The sequence below is a fragment of the Athene noctua genome, chromosome 8, assembly GCF_965140245.1.
Source record: "Athene noctua chromosome 8, bAthNoc1.hap1.1, whole genome shotgun sequence".
NCBI classification, from domain to species: Eukaryota; Metazoa; Chordata; class Aves; order Strigiformes; family Strigidae; genus Athene; species Athene noctua.
The window spans coordinates 30,105,941-30,129,360 of record NC_134044.1 but is presented as its reverse complement, the minus strand read 5'-3'; the positions used below and the strand labels follow the sequence as shown (position 1 = coordinate 30,129,360).

The following is a 23,420-nucleotide window of genomic DNA, read 5'->3' as shown; positions in this document are numbered from 1 at the left end:
GCAAATACTAGAATGTCCCTAAGTAGTGCCATTTGAAAGAAACCCTCGTAGTCAGTTAAAATCCATCTCACAATAGCAACAGTTCATTTTTTTTTTTTAAACAATAGTATGGCACAGAATACATATTAAAAAATTCATCACAAGACAGCCAAGTCAGTTATTCCAACCAATACCACCTCCCATTTATTCTTTTGTATACAGAGTTCTGCAGTTCTCTTTGAATGGACATACAAGTTAGTACCGTGCCTGAACTGAGAGTTTGGTTACAGACATTTCGGATGACTCGTGCGCAAGGCAGCTCACTCCATAATTTCTGCAGCAAGGGTGTGACAGGCCAAATGAAGATTTTAGATTTGAAATGGCATAGGTTTTTTTAGCTTTCAAACTACCCACCTTCATCCACACAGTGGCTTCAGAGCAGTCAGACTCTTTACCAGTAAGTGATCTGGCAGCAAGACTGGAGTCAGCCAGAGCTCCCGGTACGGCTGAAGGTGGCAGTTTTCCACAACGACATCGCAGTTTCATATTAAAAAAAACAAACACAAAAAAACCCCCCACGACCCCCAAGCTGCAAATTAAAATTGGTCCTATGAAAAACTGAAACCAGACACACTCCAGATGGTTATGATGGGATATCTAATGTCCATAATGGCAGCCTTTCACAATTCAACTACAGAACAGGAGCTGGCAAAAAAAAAAAAAAAAAAAAAAAAAGTGCCTGAGCTATTGCAATGATGGAATGTCTCTGGGGATTCGTTGGGGATCGTGGTTTTAAGGTCATGGGAGGAAGTGCATCTGTACCCTTTCATAGTTTTGTGATTGCACTTGTTAAGCAGTACAAGCTTCGGACATCATGAAGAAAAAATAAAAGCGATAAGCCTACGGTGAAGTGCAACGACAAAACTAACGTAACATTAATAGCTTCTGAGTGGCAAATTGGTTAAACAAACCAGGCACTATAAAAATGGGTGTAAGCAAACAAATATTTTTTTTTAAAAAAGAGGGACAGAAGTAAAGATATGCATGCACTTTTTTCCTCCCAACCATGCTCTGTGAAAGGAAGACTAGTGAGCTGTGTCGTTGCTCAAAGTGCTGAAGAGGCATTGATCAAATTAGATTGTACAATCGGCACCTTGTTTAGTATTTAAGTTGTTTTAGTTGTCAATATCACACTAATCGCTAAGACAAAGCAAAGCCTACACTTGGCATATTCCCCTCCCGAGAGTTTTTGAAGGTATCATGCATATCGTCTGTGGTGCGGTGATGGTGCCAGGTACAGGACTCGGTTACATACAGTGGTTACATACACGTGAGCCGGGGGAACGGGGATTACGACACAGGAAATGGGTAAATAAAAAACACAAAACTACCATCTACAGTCTGGTAGCACTGAACACAACTGGGTGGTGGTGAAGACAGTTGCTAGGTGGCTGGGGAGAGGCTGCTTAGACGTCAGACCTCCTCAGGTATAAAGCCAGTTCATATGCTTTCTTGTTGAGTGTCCCTCCATGGACACCTTCCTTTCCCATGACTATAACCAATGCTGGAGTACACAAGGAAACAAAACAAAAATGAACAGAATTAAAGGGAAAAAAAATAAAACAACAAAAAAAACACCTTTCCCCACCAACAAAGGGATACAAAGGAGACACAGGTTCATACCCCATCACCCTGCATTGCTAATAAAGTTTCCAGAATGTAAGGTTTAAAGCTCACCGCCAGGAAAGTTTAATAGCAATCTTCCCCTAATACTTAACAGTCTGCCTAGCAACTAGAACCCAGAGTCTCTCAAGTATTTTGCCATTGAGTATGCCTTCTTATTCAATCCGCCTCCATGGACCCCTTCTTTGCCCATTACAAAGACCAAGACTGAAAGAGAAAAGAAAAAAAGTTTTAAAAAGAGTGTGTTAGACAAGGAAACAACGCAAGTTCTAGGCAGTGCAATAAACACTCAAATTCAAGATTTAGTATCTGGGCATTAAGCTAGCTTAACAGGAGTTTTGTAAAAGTAGGGATGTAGACGGGGCTGGGAGAAGGCTTGAGTTATCCTCAGGGCTGTTACATAACTCTTAAGTCTCAGGAGTTCACTGCTAAGAAAAATGCCACCGACTATCTCTGAAAAGCATCACAGTGCCTCTCCCCCATCAGCACTATCCGTCACCACCCAGCAAGGAAACCCTGGCTGTGTCTAAAAAAAACAAGGGGCAGAAAAGAAGTGTCAGGACAAAAGCAGTGGTGCATGGGGAGGAACTGACTCCGAAGAGCAGATGAGGGAAATGTTGGTATATTCTTCTCTTTAGCGTTCACTGTCGGTGTAGGAACCAGAGTAACCGCCTGATACTGGCAGAGAAACCCAGGGGTCAGGCTTGGGCCGAGACTTTTCAGTCAAAATACAACTACAAACCACGCTTTCTGCGGCAGACAAAAGGCAGGGAAGGCTTTAAGGCTGACCCTGCCTCTGCGGCCAGGATTTTGGTGGAGTGTCCCCATTGTCTGGCAAGGGAGATTGTCCCCGGCAGCCGCGGGCTGCCAGCAGATGTCACCTGCAGATGTCACCCACCGGCACCCGCACAGCCGGCACGGACTGTTCCCGGCTGGGAGGCTGTAGTTGGAAATACTGCAGTCAGCCTACCTACAGGTGATTGTGAATCTCCATAGCAATTTGCTCACTAAAAGCTTCAGACAGACAGCTCTCGCTGGCGCCTCACCATCTGCAGCCAAGCCAGAGCCCTGCTCGTCTCACTGCACGCTGCAAATGCCCTTCCCCTGCCACCGCCACCCGGCTTGAGCCCACAGACAACTTCTGCTCTAGTTTTGGTTTTGTACTTATAAGCAAAATTCTGTTGCTCACTAATTTGTTCCACAGCCAGTCAAAAAATGTCAGGCCAGATATTTTGAAGAGAAGGCATCCTACTCACAGCCCGCACTCTGGGGCATGTTTTATGTGTCCCAACCCGGTGCTGTCCCCGTAGCCGTTTGACTAGAAGCCACGCGAGGAGCACGGGGAGCAGGCGTGCTAGCATAGGGCAGGTTTCTCAGTGACACCAAATCAGACGGGCTTTTTGGCCTGAAGACAGACTCCAGAGAGCTCAATAGGAAGTGCAGGAAGAGTTAGTGTAGGACTGGTTAAAAGGCAAGTAGGAGCAGCTCATACAAGGAACTCACATCTTTGCAGAATAAACTTTCCGTTGAGAAGTTCACAGGGAAAAATCTTGTTTCGGTACTGATCACCAGGATCACCAGTAGCTCCCTACCGTGAGCTTTGGACACCGAGTTACTCGGTAAGCTCACTGTAAGCTCAGAGCAGGCCCCACTCTGCCCTGGGCTGCTGGCTGGAGCTGTTTAACCGTTTCAGAGCCCGGCGCCTGGACGCAGCAGGGGACAGGGACAAGGGTGGCTGCTGGGCAGAAGCCTCATCCGTCGCCCGACCGCTGCCAGCCACCTCCCTACGTCACTTCCTGACATCAGCCATTAAATACAGGGCTCTGGTGTGCTTAACAGCCCGAGCCTATGCTTAGGGTCACATTTTTAACTGGGGGATCTGAAAGCGAAGAAAATCACGCTTACCTCGGCCAGCTCTGCCTACAGCAACATTGTATGTTGGCTCACCACCTTGACTCTTTGTCCTGATGTCCATTGTGCAGTCGCCGTCAACATACAGGCTATCTCTGATCACAGAGCACTTCTTTGCACCAAGGGTCAGACCATTGGTGAAGAAACCCTCTCGGTCTTTTCCTACAATCATATCTATTTCTACCGGCTGTCAAGGAAAAGAGCCCAGAGTTAGCACGACGGCGTTTCATTGTTTAACCTCTGTTTAGCGGGCATCCTGTCTCTGCCGGGAGATCAGACAGTTTCGCCTCGCTCCCACCCAGGAAGTGCTCCGCCAGGCAGGGCTTTGTTAGTCACAGTTTACACCGCGCTGCTTTATCACCGCTGGAAGCGGCGGAGCCGCTGCCCGGGAACAGTTCCGAGCCCGGGCCTGCGGCCCCTCCGGGCGCGGGTTCCCGGGGAAGCCGGTCCCGCGCCACCGGGGCCAGTTAAGCCCGGGATTTGGCGGCCGCGCCAGGCCGGGGCCAGCCCCGCGGAGCCGGGCCGCCGCCAGCACCCGTCCCCGGCTCGGCTGCCGCCATCGGCGGGGCGTGGGCCCGGGCCCGGCGGCGGGGACACGCGGTGGCTGGGCCGCGCTCTGCAGCGGCCCCGCGGCGGCGTGCGGGCCGCCATGCGCGCGGGCCCGGGCGGGGAGCACGGCCCGGTGCGGCGGGGGGGGGGGGGGGGGGGGGGGCGGCGGCGGGTGGGCCGCGGCCTCAAAGTGCAGCGTCACGGCGGGCCCGGCCGCCACAATCACGGCCCAGCTCTGCGCGCCCGCCGCCGCCGCCGCCGGCCCTGCCCGGCCGCCGCGGGCCCTGCGCCGGCACCGGGACCGGCACCGGGTCCCGCGCGCGGGGCGCGGCGCCGGCCGGCGGGTCGGGCGGGACAGGCCGCGCTGCAGCACCGCCGCCCGCCCCGCGCACGGCCCTTATGTAACGGCGGCGCGGGCCCCGCTGCACCGGGCGGGCGCCGGGCGCTGGGCTTGGGGCCGGCGGCGGCGGGGGCGAAGGACGGGCAGGGGCGGGGGAGGGGAGCGGGGAGGAGGAATCAATGGCAGTGCGCCATCTTGGCGGTGAAAAACATGGAGCCAGCGGCGAGGTGGGCATTCACGAACGCCTCCTACGCCGCGCACGTAAGCCTCGCCGCAGCGCCGGGCCCGGGCGCGGGCGGCCCTACGCAAGCCCCGCCGCGCACGCCCCGCGCGGCCTCTCCCGCCGGGCCCCGCCGCCCCCGCCCCGCCGGCGGGAAGGGCCCCGCCGCACCCCCCCACCCCCCCCCAGCCCGCGGCGCGGACAAAAAGGCGGCGCGGGATCGCTCCCCCCCTCCCGCACCCCACCGCCGCCGCCCCCCGAGCCCCGCCGCCGCCCCGCAAGGTGCCCCCGTCCCCCGCCCGGCCGCGCTCGCCCTTCCCCGCCGCCGCCCTCACCGTGATGCTCTGGAAGATGCCGCCGGCCGTGGCTGCCCAGACGTACTTGGCGTCGCAGTAGCCCACAATGGCGGCCTCCTGGCAGCAGCCATCGCACATCAGGTTGTCCACGTAGCTCTGCCAGCCGGCCATCTTCGCGCGGGCGGCGATGGGGGCGAGCGGGGCGGGCGGCGGGGCGCGGGCCGGGCGGCGGGCGGCGGGGCTGGGCGCGGCGGTCCCGTCCCTTCTGCTCTCCCTCTCGCCTCTCCCTGCTCGACGGCGGAGCGGAGCCGAGCGCTGCAGCGAGCGGCGCGGCCCAGCCCAGCCCTCCGCGCTGCCGGCGCCGAGGGGCGGAGGGGAGGAGGGGCGCGGCCCGGCGCCGCCCCCCGCGCCGCCCGGCTCCCCGCGCTGCGGGGGGGAGCGGCGGCGGCTTCCGCCGGGCGGCGGGGAGCGGGCCCGGGTCCTGCGGGAGAAGCGAGCGGGGCAGAGCGGCCCCTGCGCGGGCCCGGACCCGCGTGTGGGGGCGGCGCGGCGCCATGACACCCCCCGCCGCCCTCAGCCCCGGGGGCCGCCCTGAGCCCCGGGGCCGCCCGCCCCGGTCCGTCCCGCCGCCCTGAGCCCCGGGGCCCGCCGCTGGGGCCGCCCGCAGCCGGGAGGGGAGCGGCGGGTGAGTACCGGCTGCCGCGCCGCCTTCCTCCCGTCGGGCCTCCGGGTGGGGAAATTCGAACTTAGCCTTAGCGCCCAAGAAACGTTGCGCTGTGCCCCCCCCCCCCCCCCCCCCCCCTTCCCCTCCGCAGCGCGGCCCTCGCCCGGGCAAGCCCCTGGCACTGTCAGGCTCAGGTCTGCCGGAGCCGAGCCCTCCGCTCGCTGGGCCGGTCCCCCGCGGCTGCCTCCCGGGGGGCGGCGGTAGCTGAGCTGGGGGCATTTACGGTTTATTTCTGTAGTTTCGTGTCGTGTTGCGCGTCCCTCGGCAGCCGCGGTGGTCCCTCGGCGGGGGCTGTCCCGCCTGGTCCAGCGAGCCGAGGGCCCGCGCTGGGAGGGGGGTTCTGTGGCAAACGGCTTGTCTGGCGTCGAGCTGCTGGGCTCCCCCTCCCACACACCAGCAGCCGTTGGATTTTACGTCCGTGCGGTTTTGGAGGTGCCAGTTCCAGGCTTTATTCTTCCAGGTCCCACCAGGCTCAGTGCTGAGGTAATTTCCGTGTTCCCCTCGAGCCCAGGCCTGACACCAGCGTTTCACTGCGCCGGGCCCTGGACAGGGTCGCTGCTGGGAGGACTGGCCTGCGACAGCCTGCAGGAACGTTCACCTCCAACTTTAAGGGCTTGTTTTAGGGCTCGGTCGACCTTCACGCTGAAACTGGGGGGGCGTCGCCTCCCGTTTGGGCAGGGTGGTTTTGCCTTGCTTGGTGTCTGCTGTGGTTCTCTGGGAAATGGAGACAGGTGGGATGTGAAGCGGCTGTCTGTGTAATCAGCTTTGAAGCTTTAATTCAGGGAGTTAGATCTTACACCTGAATGTGCCAAAGCATAGTATATTATAACTGAATCTGCCTTTTCCCGAGGCTATATCCCCCAGGAAGAATATTCGCCAGGTATTTATAATGAATATCCCTACAGCATACTTCAGGGTGTTCTCGGGCCTTTTGAAACCGAGTTTGGTTGCCACAGGATTGAGCGTTGTTTAGCTACTCACAGAGTCTGCTTAGATTGCTAGATAAGGAGAGCTTATTTGCATCCTTTTGTTTAATTCCGTAAGTAGTTTCTCGATTTTGTTTCACAGTGCCTTTTCCCCTCTGAATTTGGACAGCACCAGAACTTTGCTTTATCCTTTTCTGGCCATCCACGTATACCAAAAATGTCCTTGTGTCATTGTATCTACCAGTGAGTTACAGGCTTTAAATTTGGTTTTGGCTTTTTAAATAGCTACAGCTTTTAGTGAGGTTTGGATTGCCTTCATCATCCTCCCTCCACAGATTCCTTCCACGGGAAGGAGATAAAGTTCTTTTCTGTCTGAAGATGTCGTTGAGTGCCACTTCTCTTTCTTAATGCTCATCTGCAGGAGGTCCCAGTTTAACACTCTTACTTGCGGAGAATGGAATGCATCCATCTTAAATGAACAGGAGGCCGATGGGTCCATTGTTTAGAGAGTTCAACCAAAATGTGTTTGTTTTTTGTCTGTACAGGGTTTGAATTTTTTGTTGTTCTTGACAAGCTGCACTAAGAATTCAAAATTGTGTCACTTTAATAAGTAGATTTGATAAATATGGAGGCAGACATCTTACCATCCTGAACCCAGGGGCAGCCCTGGGAAATTCGGAGCTGCCTGTCTGCTCGCATCATTATCATTTGGTTAACGAGAGGTGGGCTTTGTGCGGGCGGCGGGCTGCTTGGTACTAGTGTGGGGGTGTCTGACGTGAGAGCCTGTGGGTTCAGCCAGAGGCTACGGTGCCTCTTGCCTGGGGGTGTCTCACCCTTCCACACGTTTGCCCATCCCTCTGCTTGAGGACCGAGGGCACCTTCCCACCACCTACTGTCCGTCCTGCTCCGGGGGAGGCAGAGACCCGGCGCAGGGGCCAGCTGGGAGGTGGGCGAGTGTGGGGGAGCCGCTGTGCGAGGCGCCCTGAGGGCTCGGGTGGGTGGGTTTGGTGTGTCACCTCTGTGGTGGACCAAGTGTTGCACTTGGGTGTCGGGGAATGCAGAGTGGGCCTGGTAATTCCCACTGCTTCATGATTGTTTAATAGCTGTGTAAACCAGGTAATCGGTAGCGTGAGTGCTGTTCTGATGAGAAGGTTGTGTTAGCAGTACAGGGAGCACGGTTGTCTGCGTTTAATGATTTAAATTAGAAAAAAACTGCACAGAAGTCTGGGATCTCCTGAACATAAATGGATGGATGAGAGTAGGGGATTTGCCACCTGCTTGGTAGCTCACCTCTTGGTCGTGTGATTTGTGGAGTAACTCCAGTATTATATTTAGAAAGTGCAGTCTGAATTGGGTTACTGTTATTTAATGTTACAAAACTACCAGGTAGCTTTTATAGTTTGCAGATTCAGCAGTCACCATTGCTGCTTCTAAAAATCATAATCCTTTAATTCTATTTTCACTATTAGGTGCGTCATTTAGTCATGTTCTATGTTACACAATTGTTAGAATGCTATTTGTATAGATACTACTGCAACAGCACCTTTGAGACTGTTTGATTTAAGAAAATGAGGATGTGCTCTGTATGTCAAAGACTGTAAGAGAGAGGAGTTCCAGTTTTATTTTTTGTTATGAGTCTTAATTGGAATCTGAGATATTTGTTAAATGAACGATTTATAAACAAAAATATTGTTAAAATGACCCACTGCATCTGCAAATTTTAACATCATTACCTGGACTGATGTATGAAATGGTGCTGTCTGGACACAAGCTGTACGTGTATGGTAAGTTGTTGATAAATAGTGATTTCTTGCATTTTAGTCTCTTTCTGCATTCTGCCCAGTAGTTCTTCTTTCTGGAAGGTATTTGCATGCTACAGCCACAGTGTGGGGTTTTTTATGCAGCTTGTAGCAATTATTAGTCTTTTTGCTTTGGTTTAGAACTTTGTCTGACGTTTATGTTGGATCCCATCTAAGAACAATAACCATTCGAAAGAATTTTAAAGTACCTGCTGTGCTTAGCCAGAGTGTACTATTTATAGCTTTGTGAGAGACTTGGCTCTTTTTATATTAGTAACATAAAAATTGAAATTGGCCAAAAACTTGAAGGAGGGTGTATATTTTGTTAGTAAAATAACTTGCAGTTTTCTGTCAGGCTTTGTAACTACCAGAGCTGCTGCTGTGCTCCAAGTGGTTGGACAGCCAAAGGTAAGATTTCTGATGATGTCACACGCTCTTCCTGTTTTTTCACCAAATCAGCCCATTTGGAGAAATAACTTTAACCAGCATTTAAGTGTAGGCAGGAAGGGCATGTGGCCATCAACATAATGCAGCTTGACTTCTTTGTGAAAATTAAACTTTGGGGAGCCAGAGCTCGCTGGGTGCTGGTTCACCTCCGGCGTTCCCACCGCTGGCCTCAGCTTGCGGTGCCGCTCTGGTGACTTCCTCTCCAGACCGTGCTGGATTTCCTGTGGCAGTCTTTCTCGTTACCACAAGTGCTTTCGGAAGTGCAGAGGGTAAAACCGATTTAGAAATGTTGCGAGTTAGCAAACTCACTTCTGCTGATGGAAATGCAGGGAGCAGGCTGTGTCCTGCTGGCGATGGCTGGGGGACGGGCTTTGCAGGGGCCTTCCACAGCCGCGGAAGGGACTTGGCTGAAAAATGAGGAAGCAACCAAAGGCCAGGTTGAGTCTTAGCTAGAAATGAATTGTAAAAACGACATCTTAATAAGCTGAAAACCTGGAGTTAGCTTTGAAAAACACAGTGATACAAAATGCAGCAATCATGAGCTTAAGAGCCCAGTGTGAGGTTTCAGTGCATGGCTACACCTGTGCATGGAGAAGGTCCTGTCTGGTGCTGGCAGAGCTGTGGTTGTGCGACCCAGAGCCCTGTACAGCAGCACTGGGAACCATCCAGAAAGTTCTGGAAAAAAGATGCTTTTGTGGTGCATCTTACATCATTTGGAAAGGTGGTTTAACTCTACGTGCAGGTGAGAGTTTCATCCCTGTGAGGGGAGGTTTGCCTGTTATGATTTTACCAGTACAGATAGCTCAGCAAAACCTTTGTCTTTCTAAGGATTAACTAGGTAAGAAGCGAAGAAGAGTTTCCCTTCCCTATCCTTTATTTAGCCATCAAATCCAAACATAACAAACCTAAAATGTAACTTTTAAAATCAGATGCAAGCTTAGGAGTGTTGCTATGTCAGATGATAAGGTCTGAGATCGCTTTCTGTTTCAGTGGCTTCCAGAAATGTTTTAAATCTGAGAAAGGACAGGGTTTTGCGGATCTGATTTACAGACTGGCCAAAGCACCAAAAAAAGATGTCTAAAATCATGGGGCTTTGGTCAGCTTTTGGATTTTTAAGGTAAGTTCTTGATTTCACCATTGGCCAACAAAAAACAAATCTTAATCCTAGAAACTAAAGTATTTTATATTTAAAGTATATTGGACAGGTAGTCTCTGAGGAGGAGAAGATGGTAGCATCTTCTATCCAAGCTCTTTTACTTATTTTATCCAATGATAAAATGATTCATTACATGCCTTTGTTAACTGATTATTTCAGTCAGTGAAAGGCTGTATAGAAGTTAATCTGAAAAGCAAAAACTGAGGCTAAGAAATGCAGTAAAGGAGTTGGAGAAGCACAGAGTCTGAGGGAGAGAAAGCAGAAAGGTGTAAAATGGAGCAGAGCAATCCTGGGCTCTCAGCACAGTCGTTTTGAATGGGTATTTGTGCAGTGTGGTTAAACAAGAGCAGCTAACAGTCTTACTGCTGCATGGCCAGTACCTCTGAGCCCCGTGCAGGCTTCACTGACCACGCTGAGAGATGATGGGAGATGAAAAAATACTTCTAACTTTTCCCAGGCTTCATCTGTTGGGTTTTCTTGTTGGTGTTTCCCCCCCCCCCCGTCAAAGTTGACTGTTGTGTCATTTTATCTTTGTAATAGCTGGTCTGCATCTCTGCAGTGTGCTCACCCACGTTAACCCCCCGAGTTCCCCTCGCGCCGCCTGGCACCGCGGGGGTCGCACCGGAGCCCAGCAGCAGCCTCTTCCCGGGGGCCGCCTCTGGCGCAGCCTGTGCGCCGCTCTTGGCCGCCCGTGCCTGGTCATGTTCTGGTGGTTGTGCTGGCGAACCCTCGTGCTTTTCTAGCTCACAGTTTCTTTAGGTGATTGTTCTTGCACCGCTTTCTGCTGCTTATTCAATCTACCACGTGGTTTAGCCAGGGAACTCTGAAGCTTGGTTCAGCACGGTATTTCCTTCATTAAGCTTTCTTTCAGTGACAGCATCTGTAAATATGTTTATCTGGGTGATATTTTCTCCTCCGATCCCAAATAATTTTGCTGTTGGTGCTTGTTATTTGTTAAAAGTCCAAAGGATTTTTGGATCACAAATACATAAATCTATCTGTCATATATAATTTCTACCTAAAACATTCACTGTCAGCAAAAGCGTTTAATAATTATTCTAAAGTATAAAAAGCTGTATTTTCCCAGCGAAATGCACAGTTCTAACCTTATAATGCATTGTAAAATTAAATATATATATTATTTTTTGAATGAAGCAGAAACAGCTGAACATTTTTTCTTCTTTTTGCAGTTCTTTTTTTAATTTAGTACCAAGCTTCTCTCTAGCCATGAAGTACTCAATTCTAGCTATGAGTAGCAGTCAGCCTGCCTGCCATCAGCTCACCAAAGAAGAGCCAGTATATGTATATTTAATATTTAGAATATTTCAGTGTGAATTTTTGACAGTTGAAGTACTTCTTAGTTTCAGCACCCAGAGAATTATTTCTGCCTTAGCTGTAGTGCTTTCTTCTCAATTACATCTAGTCAAATAAATACCACATTTTAAACAAAGACTATATGAAGATTGTTCTGCTCAAATTTGTCTACATAATCACAAAAAAAAGATCAAAGAAAAGTTTTAAAATACACGAATTACATTCTTAGAACAGGTGTACTAGTCTGAAAGTCTAATACTGCTGAACTGTAGAGCAGCCACGCTGGTAGGGATGAAAGGAAACATTAAGAATCTGAAAATGGGAGGAACAGGGAAAAGTAGAGCTGGGTAAAGGAGAAAACAGTCTAAAAATGGTGTGGTTTCATTTAGAACATCTTCTCTTCTTTGTCAATACCTCACTGTGGGAAACAATTAATACTGTATCTCGACCAAACATCTATTTGTTATGAAAAGTAAACGCCACGGAGGTGACGGAAGAGGCTTTCTGGGGGCCGTGGAGCTGAGGCCAGCTCCTCGTCTGTGGAGGCCTGGCAGGCGGCTCCGCCAGGCCGTGTTTGGGTTTTGGTCGTGGTTTGTGCCTCCCGGCATCTCTGGTTTAGTGTTATCTGTGTCATGAGTGCCGATGGCAGCAGCGTCCAAACTCGGGTCATACGCTGCTTCTCCACAGCAGCCGGGAGCGGAGCCGCGGTGGTGGTGCTGTGAGGAAGCAGAATGAGGAAGCAGAATCCAGTCCCAGGCAGTGTGTCCCCGTGCTCTCCTGTCCGTCCTCCCGGTGCCCTCACCTGCCGTCCCACAGGCGCCGTCTCGTCGGGTCACACCCAGAGTGTCCACAGCTGCTCTCGCCTGCTCGTCGGTCGTCCCTCCTCCCGCCGTGCCCCCCCAGCGCCTGCCGCCGGTATGTGAAGGTGTACTTGGGAAAGGTGCAGCTAATACAGCTTGTCTGTATTCTGGATGAAGATAACCACCAAATTGGCTAGGTTTTGTAAAGATTTGTAACTCAGGTGTGTTACATTTATCTAGAGGAGTGAAAGGATTGCTCCTGTTTCAGTTTTCTTTGAAACTGCCGAGAGAGTATGAAAATACACAACTTCGGTATATAAAAAAAACAGTCGCACATGTTGCTGCTTTGACTGAACAATCAGGACAACTATCCTCTGCCACACAGACCCAGTCCTCATTGTTGGGTGAGACCAGCCTGCTGAGGCAGTGGTGTGACATACAGCAAGGCTTTGCTCACAGAGCTAGAAACAGGTGCAGTTCTAGCAGCTGCAATGGCAAAACAAACACAGAAAAGCTGAGGAAGGGAACAGCTAGACTTTCTTGTGTGTTTGTTTTAACAGATGTGTTATCATTAGTAGAAGTCTGTGGAGAAGATGATGGTAACCTGCTGGCAGGCGGCCAGGCCGTGGATGGAGCAGTCAGGGCCCAGCTGCGGGTGCGGGCTGGTCGGGTGGGTTGGAATACAGGCTCTGTGACTGGGAGGAAATGGAACTCCTGGACTGTGGTGAGGCAGCATTTAGGCAAAAGTCTACTTTTTTATCAAAACCTACGGTCAGCACGGACCTGGGGACGGTTACCGGCCAAATAATGACTGCAGCAGAGGAGACGGCCTGTCTCGGTGCTGGGTTATACCCTTTCCCACTGCATCCATTTATAATGCTTTTCTGTCAGACACAGCTGTTTCTTCTTGTTTACATATTTTTCTGCTGTTCCAGCAATTATTTTTTTTAAGAGTAGCTTGTGGCGAGAAACAAGATCGTGCTTCACTCTCCACACTTGAGGCGTTGTAACTGCATGGCTTTGGTGGTAGCTGCTGTTATTCAGCAGTGTGAGAGGATAACAATCCCTGCCAAATGATTGTTAAAGATTAAGGAAAAAAAAACCTTTCAAAGAAAAAAAAAGGTTTGTTTTAAATTTAAATAATTAAATATTTTTGTTTCTGTCTTTGCTACTTTAGAAACTATATGCTGTAACAGGCAAAGGAATACCACAAAAGGAGTTAAATTTATAACTGTAGTATAACCATGGTCACCTTGCAGCATGCAAACTAGTACTTTGAGTTTCGCAAAGATCAGTCGAGCAGTTCTGCCCACTCTACTGTGATTCCCTTCTCTCTCCTTCCTCCTCCCCTTCCTTCCCTCCAACGGCCCTTCCCTGTGCTTGGTCCTTCTTTCAGGGTAGTGGCCTGGTGTGTGCAAACATCTTCTGAAATACGGGAAAAAATAGTGATTGATTGGTTTCCAGGTAGTTGTAAGGTAGTTGTTCTGCAGGGTGTAAAAATAAATAAATTAATGTCCCAGGTAATTTTCAAAACATAATTAAAATATGGTTAAACTTAATCCACTCCAGATATTTTCAGTATTAATCAGGAATACCTTTTTTTGCCACAGTGCAGCTAGCATGAAATACCGCTATAGTAAGTTCCTTTCCAGAAGTAAAGCAGCGACCTTAATCATGCTGCTTCAGGGATGGCAGCTGGTGTCATGAAGTAGTTTTTGGAGAGGGCTCACCAGCACTGGGGCCCCTCCGTAATGTGAAGGGCCGTCTGGTTCTGGGGGGAGTCTGGGCGCCGTCGGCCTTTCCACAAAACCCTTTGAGAGCACTTGGCAAGCAATGGGGAGCCCGGGGTTCAAATCCCTTCTTCTCCTGAGAAGTTAAATATTTTCCACTTCTCTTGAGAGTGCCCCAGCTCCCAGCAGCGGGCTTTTGGGAGGGTGTGCTGCCTTCCCACCCTCTGTCCCCGCCTGGGCCCGGAAAGGAGGAGTAGTGCACAACCTCGGGGCCACGATCGGGGAGCACTGCCGAGGTGCTGGGGTCACGCGTGGATCCACAGGCTGGCACTCCTCTCCCTGCTGCAGGCACCTGTCGAGCATTCTGTCCCAGTCCAGGTAGTGCCGTGTTCTCTGTCTGATCCAAGATACAGCAGCTTTAAAGTGAAGCCCTTACAGACTCTAAATCCAACAGACTTCTTGTCGTCAGTGTGTGACAGCTTTGAGATGCTAGGCTTGCTGCTTCTGATAGTTTTGTGATCATAGTTGCTATTTTTGAACTGTGCATCTTTCAGTAACTTTCAAGACCCTGGCACTAGATGGAGCTTTAATCTACTTGCACTTAGAAGTCTATTAAGTTTAACCACAAATTAAAAATAGGGAAGAATAAATGAAGATATGTATGCCTGCTGCTACATTTACAGTGCCCTTTTTCCCTTTTGTTAGCAGAGTGCTGTAAGTTTAAATTTAATTTAAAGGAAAATTGAAATACTGCAGCAGAATCTCCTTGATCTAGTAGGTGCTTTATAATCACTCTTACTAGCACCCTTTAATGTACTCCCAGGCTCCTGGGAGAAGTTGCTCTAAGTTAGATATGCTGAAAAGGTGCTGCATATTTAAGCAAATAACTCACCTGTGATGAATAAAGGTAATGCCATTTTCTGAACAAAGTTCCTGTTTATATTTCAGGATGGGATGGGAGTGACCAAGCCTTCTGTTTGCTGTGCTCATTCAGTAATGTATTTGCATTCTCACTTCATGCTACCAAAGCCAACAATTCAGAATCATCTGTTACCAGTCACTTCATTTTTTTCTCCATGTGTCACCCTTGAAAACATTGAACAAATAGAAACAAATAAAAAACAGCTTTGAAACTGTAGCGTTTAATACTTTCCCTTCAGCAAGTACCATGTCTGACAGGCTGTAGAGCACATAGCAGCTCCTCTGCTCTGTGTGTGGACAGGGTTTCATTAAATGGGTCGTTGTAGCTGGTGAGCATCCTTCGGCACCACTGTTGTGTTACAGAAAGCATGAGCATCGTAAAATCTGCACGGTGCATAAACCCACTTTTATTTCCTTCTTAGATGCCCTTTATCTCATTGTCCCATGTACCAATTAATGTGGCTGGACCACTCTTCCTTTTTACTTGCAAATGGAAAAGAAGATGCATATGCTACGTTTTCATAGATGGGTACAGGATCTACCCACAAAGCTTCCTCTGACCTAAAGATGTAGAAAAATTTCCCCTTTGTAAATGCGGAGGTTAGATCATAGATTAGATGTAAATGTTTAGATAAGGCAGTGAAGTCTGGATAACATCTCGGCAAGGAAACTAAGCCGGTCAGGGAATGCAGAACAAAGGGATCTGTGGTGGCTAAGGACTGAGTAGTTTGTCCAGACTATGACAGCAGGACCATATTTATGTAGATGTATGTTGTCCACTGCTTTGCTGTTCTGTATTTAATTTCTGCCCAAGGTGTGGTTTATGCTTTAAGAAATTCTTGACAAGCATGCCCTTGTCTGCATGGCTGACTTATTTTAGTGTCCCCTTTAAATGTGGATATACAAAACTGCAGACACACCTCCAGTGTTCATTGCTCGCCCAATGCAGCCTGCTGCTCCCTCAGAAGAAACGCTTTGGTAGTAAAGCGAAATAAATCTGCTTGTTCATGCCAGTGCCACAAGCAGAGCTAAAATCACCTCCTTGTTCCTTCTTACCACTTGCTCAAGCACAACCAGTTGCTGGAGAGTGATATGTCAAACTGAGAGTTCACACAGACAGGTTTGTTGTGCATGGAAGAGCTGGGCTGTGCTATTTCTTCTTTATCCACGTATATCCTTTTGTGCAAGAGACTAAATCTTCAGTTACGGATATTTGAAATGTAAAAGTTGATTGGGGAAGTAGGACATCTTTTATTCTTCAGCATGCTGGAGAAATATTCCAATGTAATTAGTGAGGTTCTTTTTCGGGCTTTTCACCTTTAAAGACTGCTTTGAACTATTGTACTACTGAATGTGCAATAGTGTCAATTCGAACTGACCACAGAGGGAAATGAAAATAAATCGCTTAACCACAGGGAATGATCCTTCCTACCTGCAGGGATCAGGCTAATGGAATCCAGGAAGGAAGCAGCAAACATGCTCTTACCTCTACTGGTGTAAACCCAAAGGGATACCACAACCTTGAATGGAGTGAGTCTGGAGCAGTGTGCCTTGGCGTACTCTGGGAGGGAAGCTCTGCCTTCCTGATAATTATTATTAAAATCTGATTCTTGTAATGATTTATTTACCTTCTCTGGCAGATGCTTTTTGAATTTGATGCATCAGGTGCTTGAGGACAATGCGCTCTACAAATACCGCTTCCAAAAAAGTTGTATGGAGTCCTTTCCTTTTGTTGTGTTGGCAGTCTGGCAGCATGACAGCACCATGAATGAGGAGGGGAAAGGGCAAACACAGATGTGTTCTGTAGACACCAGGGCCGGAATCTGATGGTGTCTTGTTCCTTGTGATGCTAGCACTGCTGATCTCCGAATGATTCCTGGTTCAACAGAATCAGGTCTGTAGTAACTGTGGCAACCCAAACCACAGAAAGCAGCTTATGACCTAAAGCTGAAGTTGTTCCTCTTTGAGTATTAATGGGGCGGTTTTTTCCTCCTAGCCAGCTACGTTAATTGGCCAAGAAAAGAAAGCAAAACAGCTGTTCTTTGATTACAACAGTGCTTTGATGTTTGTATTTCTCCCTGACCTAATCTCAGGAACAGGAAAAAAACAGAAGTTGGGAACTGAAATGATGATACTCATAACAAATGTTGTCATTAAAGCACTGAACATTTCTTTGTTGCTTGACTACAAAATCTGACCTTGACTCTCAATCTTCTTGCAGGCCTGTCCTTTAAAGGACTGCTCTGACCGGCGGGAGAGTGTGAACGGGCCAGGCAGGGTGTGTGAGAGCCCTCTGCGATTGCCCGCAGCACCACTTAGACATGGCCTGCGAAGAACAACCAGAACTGTCACTGTGTTCTCTTCTCGACGCCTTTCTGATAGGTAAAGAAAGCTTTGTTTGTTTCTTTAATTCTGTTATTTATCTCAGGAATGCCCTGTGACGCTCAGTCTGTGACATTTGAAGAAAGCTTTTTGAAATCTCACACAGAAACTTTACAGATTTATTCTGTCATTTACCACTGCACTGGCTCTTAGTCACCCTGCAGCCTCCCTGTCAAGCAGGGCTTCCATCTCTATTGTTAATAACACCCGCTTCCTAATTTAAAAAAGAAGCATGCTCAGCCACTTTGGTTCATCTTTATTTCTCTTCAATGAGCAGATGAGGATACAAGCCGAAATCTTTTGTCTCCATCACAGCTCAATGTTAACAGGTGAGCAGGAAATAATATTGTCACATTGCTCCTCTTTGGAAGAGACAGACACACTTCTTGAATGTGAGAGGCCTAGGCATGGAACGGGCACTAGGCTGCTCTACAGTGTTAAGGCTGATGTGCTTCCCAGTATATTCAGATCTTTCTCTGGGTCTCTGGAGACTGTGACTTCAGAAACACAGACGTCTGTGAGTTTAGGCAGCTGGTAAGCAGTAATGTTAGAGCACTGGGCCCCCTGAAGTGGCTGGACCCTTCTGGAGGCTGTTGTGAGAACGAGGATGTCTGCCAGAGCAGGAATTGGACTCAGAAGTGAGCCTGGTCCTCCAGCCTCCCACCGCCCTTCTCCCTGGCAGCCAATTTCTCTCTGGGCCTTCCCAGGCTGTAAACCGCTTGTGCCCAAGTTGGTTTCCAGACTAGCTGACGTGAGGCAGCCTGCCAGGAACGTGGAAAGCCCTGTGCTGTGGATAACTCCCAACCCGACCTTTTGTACCGAGCCAGTTACCAGCAGCTGGGAAAGGTCGCATCATCAAAGCTTTCTCGCCTTAGTAGAAGAATGTGGCTGCTTTTAACGGTTTGCTGGCCAAAGTAGGTGTGTGGCAAGCACGCTGGATTGCGGGGTTGCAGTCGTTGCGTCAGGCTTCATCCGGTTGTTGGGGGGGGTCCCCTTTGGGTTTTCTTGGGCTGGGTGGTTTGGGGGACGGGAGTTGGTGAGGTCTGCCTCTGCTCGCCTCCCACGACTTTCCTGGTGCCTCTTGCTGCCACATGATGTGGCTGCTTTCGCCTGCTCCCACGTGAGTATAATATCAGATTCAGGGCAGAAGCACAGGAGAGCAGCAGCCTTTCCATTCTTTAAAGGCCATTTGTAAAGATAAAGGGCTCAATACTGGTTTACTCGGGCAGGGTTTTTTTGGGTGGTATCAAAACCAATCCATTTAAATAATTACAACATTTTCCCCACATTTCCTTTACGTGCCATTTTTCATGAACCACGAGGCCACATTCACTGCCTGCTATTGCAGTATATTCCAAATACAGTGGAGCGTCAGACTCTTGTGTGCTAATGCTGTTGCTGGGCAGCTGCTGTGTTTCTGCCTAGACAAGCTCCATGTTGCTGTGATCACCTTATCTTGACCATAGAACATTGGCTTTCGTTTCTTGTTGTGAGAAATAACAGTCCATAGAGCAGATTTATTTCGCTTTCCTACCAAAGCGTTTCTTCTGAGGGAGCAGCAGGCTGCATTGGGCGAGCGCGCGTCGGGATGCAAAGATCCCGCAGTCCCAGCACCTTGCACTGTGCAGGCCCTTGTTACAGAGAGGATCCTTTGTCCTGCGGTGTGTTAATGAGAAATTCCTTGCCACTTTCAGCTCTGATAATGGCAACTATAATACTTGCTCTAGCAGCTGATCTAGCTAAGGGAGCAGTTGTTTTGTGTGTTTCTTGGAGGCTAATGCAGTGCTACTGCTAAATCTTTACAGCTCTGTCATGTTAATGCCAAAAAAGAGAGAGTATTTGATTTTCTTAAAAAAACAAACAAATTGACCACAAACCTTGCTTTTTGTGGTCAGCCCCTCACAAATGCCCTGGACTCTGTTCAGTTCGTTCTTTTGAATAATTTCAGCATAAGGCCCTTGTAAAGTTTGCTCTAAAATGGATTCAGGCCAAGCCTTTTGTTTGTTAGTAAAGAACAAGTTATAGACAGTAGATCTTTCTTTCTTGTTTAATATGTATAAGCTTCTTTTACAAGCCCTATCCAAAGAACGTTCAGTTAATTACTCAAAGCATCTTGTTATTTGGAGCCCCTGCTTGTCAGGGAAGTGAAACTGCTTTTGAGAAAGCGCAGGCAGTTCTTTGTGACTGTTCTGTTCCCCGCTGTAGGGCCCGGGCGAGCACTGTGCGCTCCTCCTGCTGAGGGCAGACCCTCGCAGTGCCTGGTTCTCCTGGTGTTCCAACACAGGGAGGAATAACTGCCACGGGGTGAACTGCACTGAGGGATGAAATTGAGCAGCATGAGAGGAGGGTTTGGGCAGCTGCCAGGGTGACGGGAGTCGAGCTGACCTCTCCGCTTTCCCATCGTCTGGCCGAAGCAGAGCTGGGCAGGGATGCTGAGGGGACACTATATGCTTGTTTTTCCCAAAGCGGGTCACCGATGTTTTCAGATAAATGCTGTGAGCTGGTGGTGATTCAGATCTGGTTTTTGGAGTAGCTACCAGCTGATGGGCAGCCTTTCTGCTTCCCGCAGAGCCTGGCTGTTGCCCAGAGGGCTGGCACACAGCTCTCCTGTGCCCCTTCCTCAGCCCAGGGGAACAGCAGTCGCGTCGCGTGCCTGTGGGAAACGGTCCTCGGCGTCAGGGATCCCTGTGCCCTTCCTCGGGATGCCCAGGAAGGGGCATGCGGGGGGGGCTGGGGGTAGTGAGGACCAAACGCAGGGGTGTCATGGGCAGACCCCTTCCGTTAGTCCTGCTCCTGCTCCCGACTGGGAACAGGATTGTGGCTCACGTGCTGTGGGCACACGAGGTGGGAACCGCTTTTCCTCACATGCCGCATTAGTGTACAAAGCGGGGGTTTAATGTTAATCCCCTGGAGAGCTGCGGTAGGAGCTGCCCGTTAGGGCTGTGGCACAGCAATTAGACCCGCATGATTAGCGAGGGAGCGCTGGGGCTCTGCTCTGTCGCCGCAAGAGCACGTGTTCTCCTGTGAAGTGAGCGGAGCTGGGCCTGGGCATGAGTCTTGGCTTTGGGTGGAGGCAGGAGCCGGGGGACGGGCTCTCAGGATTGCTGATTTCTATTCCCTGCCTGGAGCATGGGTTAGGAACCAGGGCAGGAGCCCCGAGTGCCCTGGAGGAGACCCAGTGGGCAGTGGGGAGTGGGGGGGACCCGCCTGCTGCCGTGTCCTGCTGCCGGCGCCAGCCGTCCCGTCCCTCTGCTGGGAGAGGCTGAGCCATGCTCCTGCCTGGAGAAGACGCTGGGCAGAGCCACGGCACTGGCAGCGGCAGCGAGGCCTCGACAGCAGTTGTGCCCTCGGAGTACAGCAGCTCTTTCACATCAGAAAGAAGGAAACGTCCAATCGCAGAGACGGACGCCTCTCCGTCAACAGCAAACCAAGTGACCTAATTCGGCGCAGCAGCAGCTCCTCGGGGGCGTCCCTCAGCAGGCTCCATGGCAGGCCGTGCCGAGCTGACTCATCACTTCCAGCGTGGCAGAGATTGGAGCTTTCAGGCCCTAAGGATTTCACTGTTTCTTTATTAATTTTAAATTGATTAAAATGAATTTTTAAAATACCGGGAGAGACTTGCCTTAAGAAGTACACATGAAAAAAGAAGGAAATAGTCGGTCTGTGGGAGTTAACAGTGTGCTTCACATCTCTCTGGCTCATATAGCTGTGAGCACCCATTGCAGTTTGGAGGAGTCTTATGTCAGCTATTCTATCCTGGTGGATTAGCAAAGACAGGATTAATCCGTTATTATAAAAAAGTGAGAAATACAACTGTCCTCACTTTCACCCAGCGCAAACCTGCCGCTGTCCTTGCCCACGGCAGGATGGTCCCACAGGCGTCTGCGCTCCGCTACAAGGCTTTGTCCAGAAGCCGGGACCTCCGAGGGAAGCACGGGAGCATCCCGTTCTCTCCCAACATCGCCCAGTGCCTGACAGATCTCCCCACGCGGTGCAGAGGCTCCCTGGGGCAGCCTATGGGGTGTCTTGTACCAGAACAGGCTGTGGGGCCTGCGCTCAGCCTGTGCTCAGGGTGCCGGCGCGGGCGTGGGTGGTAGCAGATGGGTGCAGGAGCCGTCTTCCCTCTGTCAGAGGGCAGTCTCAAAGGAGCTTTTCCCCTGGGCCATTCTCACTTGCTGTTCTTGCCTCCGCTCTGCTGGCTGGAAGCTGCCTTATGCTGTGAAGCAAGAGGGTTCCTGTCCCTTGTGATTTCCATCTGCTCCGGTGTAACTGCACAAATCAAGGTTACACGGATATTTCAGGCTTTTCCTCTGCCTCTCCCCTCTCGCAGTGGTGGGAGGTGGGAGCAGGCTGCCAGCAGCCTGGGGGCAAGGACCCTTCCCTGCTGTGGTGGACCCCAGAGATGCAGGAACACTCTTCTTGGAGGCTGCAGAAGCGGGGCCAGAGCCCTCTCCACATGGGGAATTCTCCCTGGAGGTTCACCCTGGGGACACTGTCCCCAGCATCCCACCTGCTGCGTCGGAGGAGGCAGGTGGGCAGTGGCACTCACCCCCGCGGTGCTGCACTGTGAGGAAGCGGCGCAGGGTCTGGCCCTGGCTCCTCAGCAGGGATTGTTCTCCATCCTGGTGAAGGTCAGGGCAAGCTCAGACAGCATGAACAGTAGATTAATTGATAAAGCTTTCTGTCCTGTGAACAAGTAGCAACAAATTAAAAAGAAAAAAAAAGGCAGGTGGAAAGCTGTGGTACTTCAGAGAAGACAGAGCGGGAAGCTGAGAGGAGGGAAGGAGCAGAATGTGGCATTCACCTGGAGATAATGAAGCAGTAGCTTTTGTCAGCCCCTTTTATGTCTAGCTAAAAAAAGAGACCTGCTATTTCAGTAAAACTAAAGAATAAAAATCTAAAAAAACCCAGAAAACCTCTGCAGAAACAGTTTGACACTTGTTATTGATTGAAGTAATGGAGCATGTGGAGTTCTAAGAAGTTGCATAAATGCATCTTTGGTCTTTTAAAAATCCCTCTAAAAGACTCATATGCTGTTCACCTCTGTCTCTTCTCATCTCTAGGTCTCAAAAGCTGAACTGCTCTGAATTCATGTGCCAAAGCAGGAGCTAATTTTCCCGACTCCATGCCCCGCACTCAGCTGTCGGTCCTGCCTGCAATGCCCAGAGCAGATGTTGCCGTGGAGGAGCCTGGCTGAGGAGAGACATGGTTCCGTTCTCCCTGAGCAGGCGGTGGTGCCAGCTGGGATGCCCGGAGCAGCCCATCGCTGTCCTGGCCCTGGGAGCTCAGGTAGGACGGGTTCTTCCGCAGCCCTCGGGGTCCCGCGGCCAGCGGCACAGCTTTGTCCGGGCTGGGTCACCACGTCCTGGAGGGTGACAAAGGGCGGCCGGTGTGTTCTCTGTGGTGTGTGGGTTGATGCTTTGTCTGAGAGTGGCTTCTGTGTAAGTTTTGACATGTGTTAATTTTTTTGTGACTAAAGGCTTTCAAAGTTAGTAGGTGATACTAGTGAATTCCTTCCTGCACTTAAAAGACTCAGATTTAGTGTTTTACTCTATTAAGTGGGGTAAGAAGAACACTGGGTTACAGACTGTTCTTGCTTCATTCATTTTGTCAATTGCAGTTTTAGTTTTAATTATTTATAACACACCATAATGTACTAGTTAATTTACAGTAGCATATTCCTGTACAGTAATGAAATTAGTGACATGAGGCTTACTGCAGCACTTGCTGTTTACTCTTTGCTGAGTAATATACATATTAATTATATGCATATTAGAATGGCTTTAAAATATATATAGACTCAGCTGGAGGGTTAATGTGTTTTAGACTAGCTGTTCTTCATGTAGTTAAAAATAGTGTCATCTAAGACCTGATCCTAAAGAAGTACATGAAATCAGTGTGACTGTTTGTGGAAGGAAGGTTCTGGCAATGTGAAATTCTTTAAATCTCTGTAGGGCCAGGCCTTAGTCAGCAGACCTTACAGAGCACATTTCAGTGTTTTAAGGGCAATATTCTTGATAAAGTTATCTTGTTCCTATTTCCTTTTAGTTAAAAGGTACCTAACAAGACTGCCTTCTCTGTCCCTCCTGGGTGGCTGCAAAGTCTGTTTAAGCCCTGCTGCTGTTAATGATGAGCACGGGTGCGAAGGTTGGAGAAGTGCTGGCCCTGTGGCAGCTTTTGGCTTTGACAAAACAAAGTGCTGTCAGATTCACAAGGCAAACAGACTTGAAAATAGAGAAAATA

At 49.9% G+C, this 23,420-nt stretch overlaps 1 protein-coding gene and 1 long non-coding RNA gene across 10 annotated transcripts in view; one reads left to right on the top strand and one right to left on the bottom strand.

Annotated features, from left to right (window-relative positions):
- Positions 1-55: 55 nt before the first annotated feature.
- On the bottom strand, positions 56-5,362 carry PFN2 (profilin 2). Of its 2 annotated transcripts, none has more exons than XM_074912254.1 (3): positions 5,018-5,362; positions 3,568-3,760; positions 56-1,543 (listed from the first exon to the last, which is right to left on the bottom strand). In XM_074912254.1, the coding sequence occupies exons 1-3, from the start codon at positions 5,147-5,149 to the stop codon at positions 1,446-1,448; spliced, it is 423 nt and encodes a 140-aa protein (XP_074768355.1). In that variant the 5' UTR covers positions 5,150-5,362; the 3' UTR covers positions 56-1,445. The 2 variants fall into 2 exon arrangements, with proteins under 2 accessions (XP_074768355.1, XP_074768354.1); XM_074912253.1 differs by lacking the exon at positions 56-1,543 and adding an exon at positions 1,643-1,869 and having other exon boundaries at positions 5,018-5,354.
- Positions 5,363-5,406: 44 nt separating this feature from the next.
- Positions 5,407-23,420, top strand: part of LOC141963116 (uncharacterized) — a 92,305-nt gene continuing 74,291 nt past the window's right edge. For all 8 annotated transcript variants that reach the window (XR_012634052.1, XR_012634050.1, XR_012634049.1 and 5 more), the window contains exons 1-3: positions 5,407-5,663; positions 17,017-17,177; positions 22,241-22,466. This is a non-coding gene — a long non-coding RNA (uncharacterized LOC141963116). The remainder of the gene's footprint in view (positions 5,664-17,016; positions 17,178-22,240; positions 22,467-23,420) is intronic.

Excerpts from the sequence above, each read along its gene's own strand:
- PFN2 (XM_074912254.1), bottom strand. The coding sequence starts at position 5,149 with ATGGCCGGCTGGCAGAGCTACGTGGACAACCTGATGTGCGATGGCTGC. Across the intron at positions 3,761-5,017 it reads GCATCTTCCAGAGCATCACG|CCGGTAGAAATAGATATGAT; the intron begins GTGAGGGCGGCG and ends TTTCCTTGACAG. Across the intron at positions 1,544-3,567 it reads TGTAGGCAGAGCTGGCCGAG|CATTGGTTATAGTCATGGGA; the intron begins GTAAGCGTGATT and ends TGTGTACTCCAG.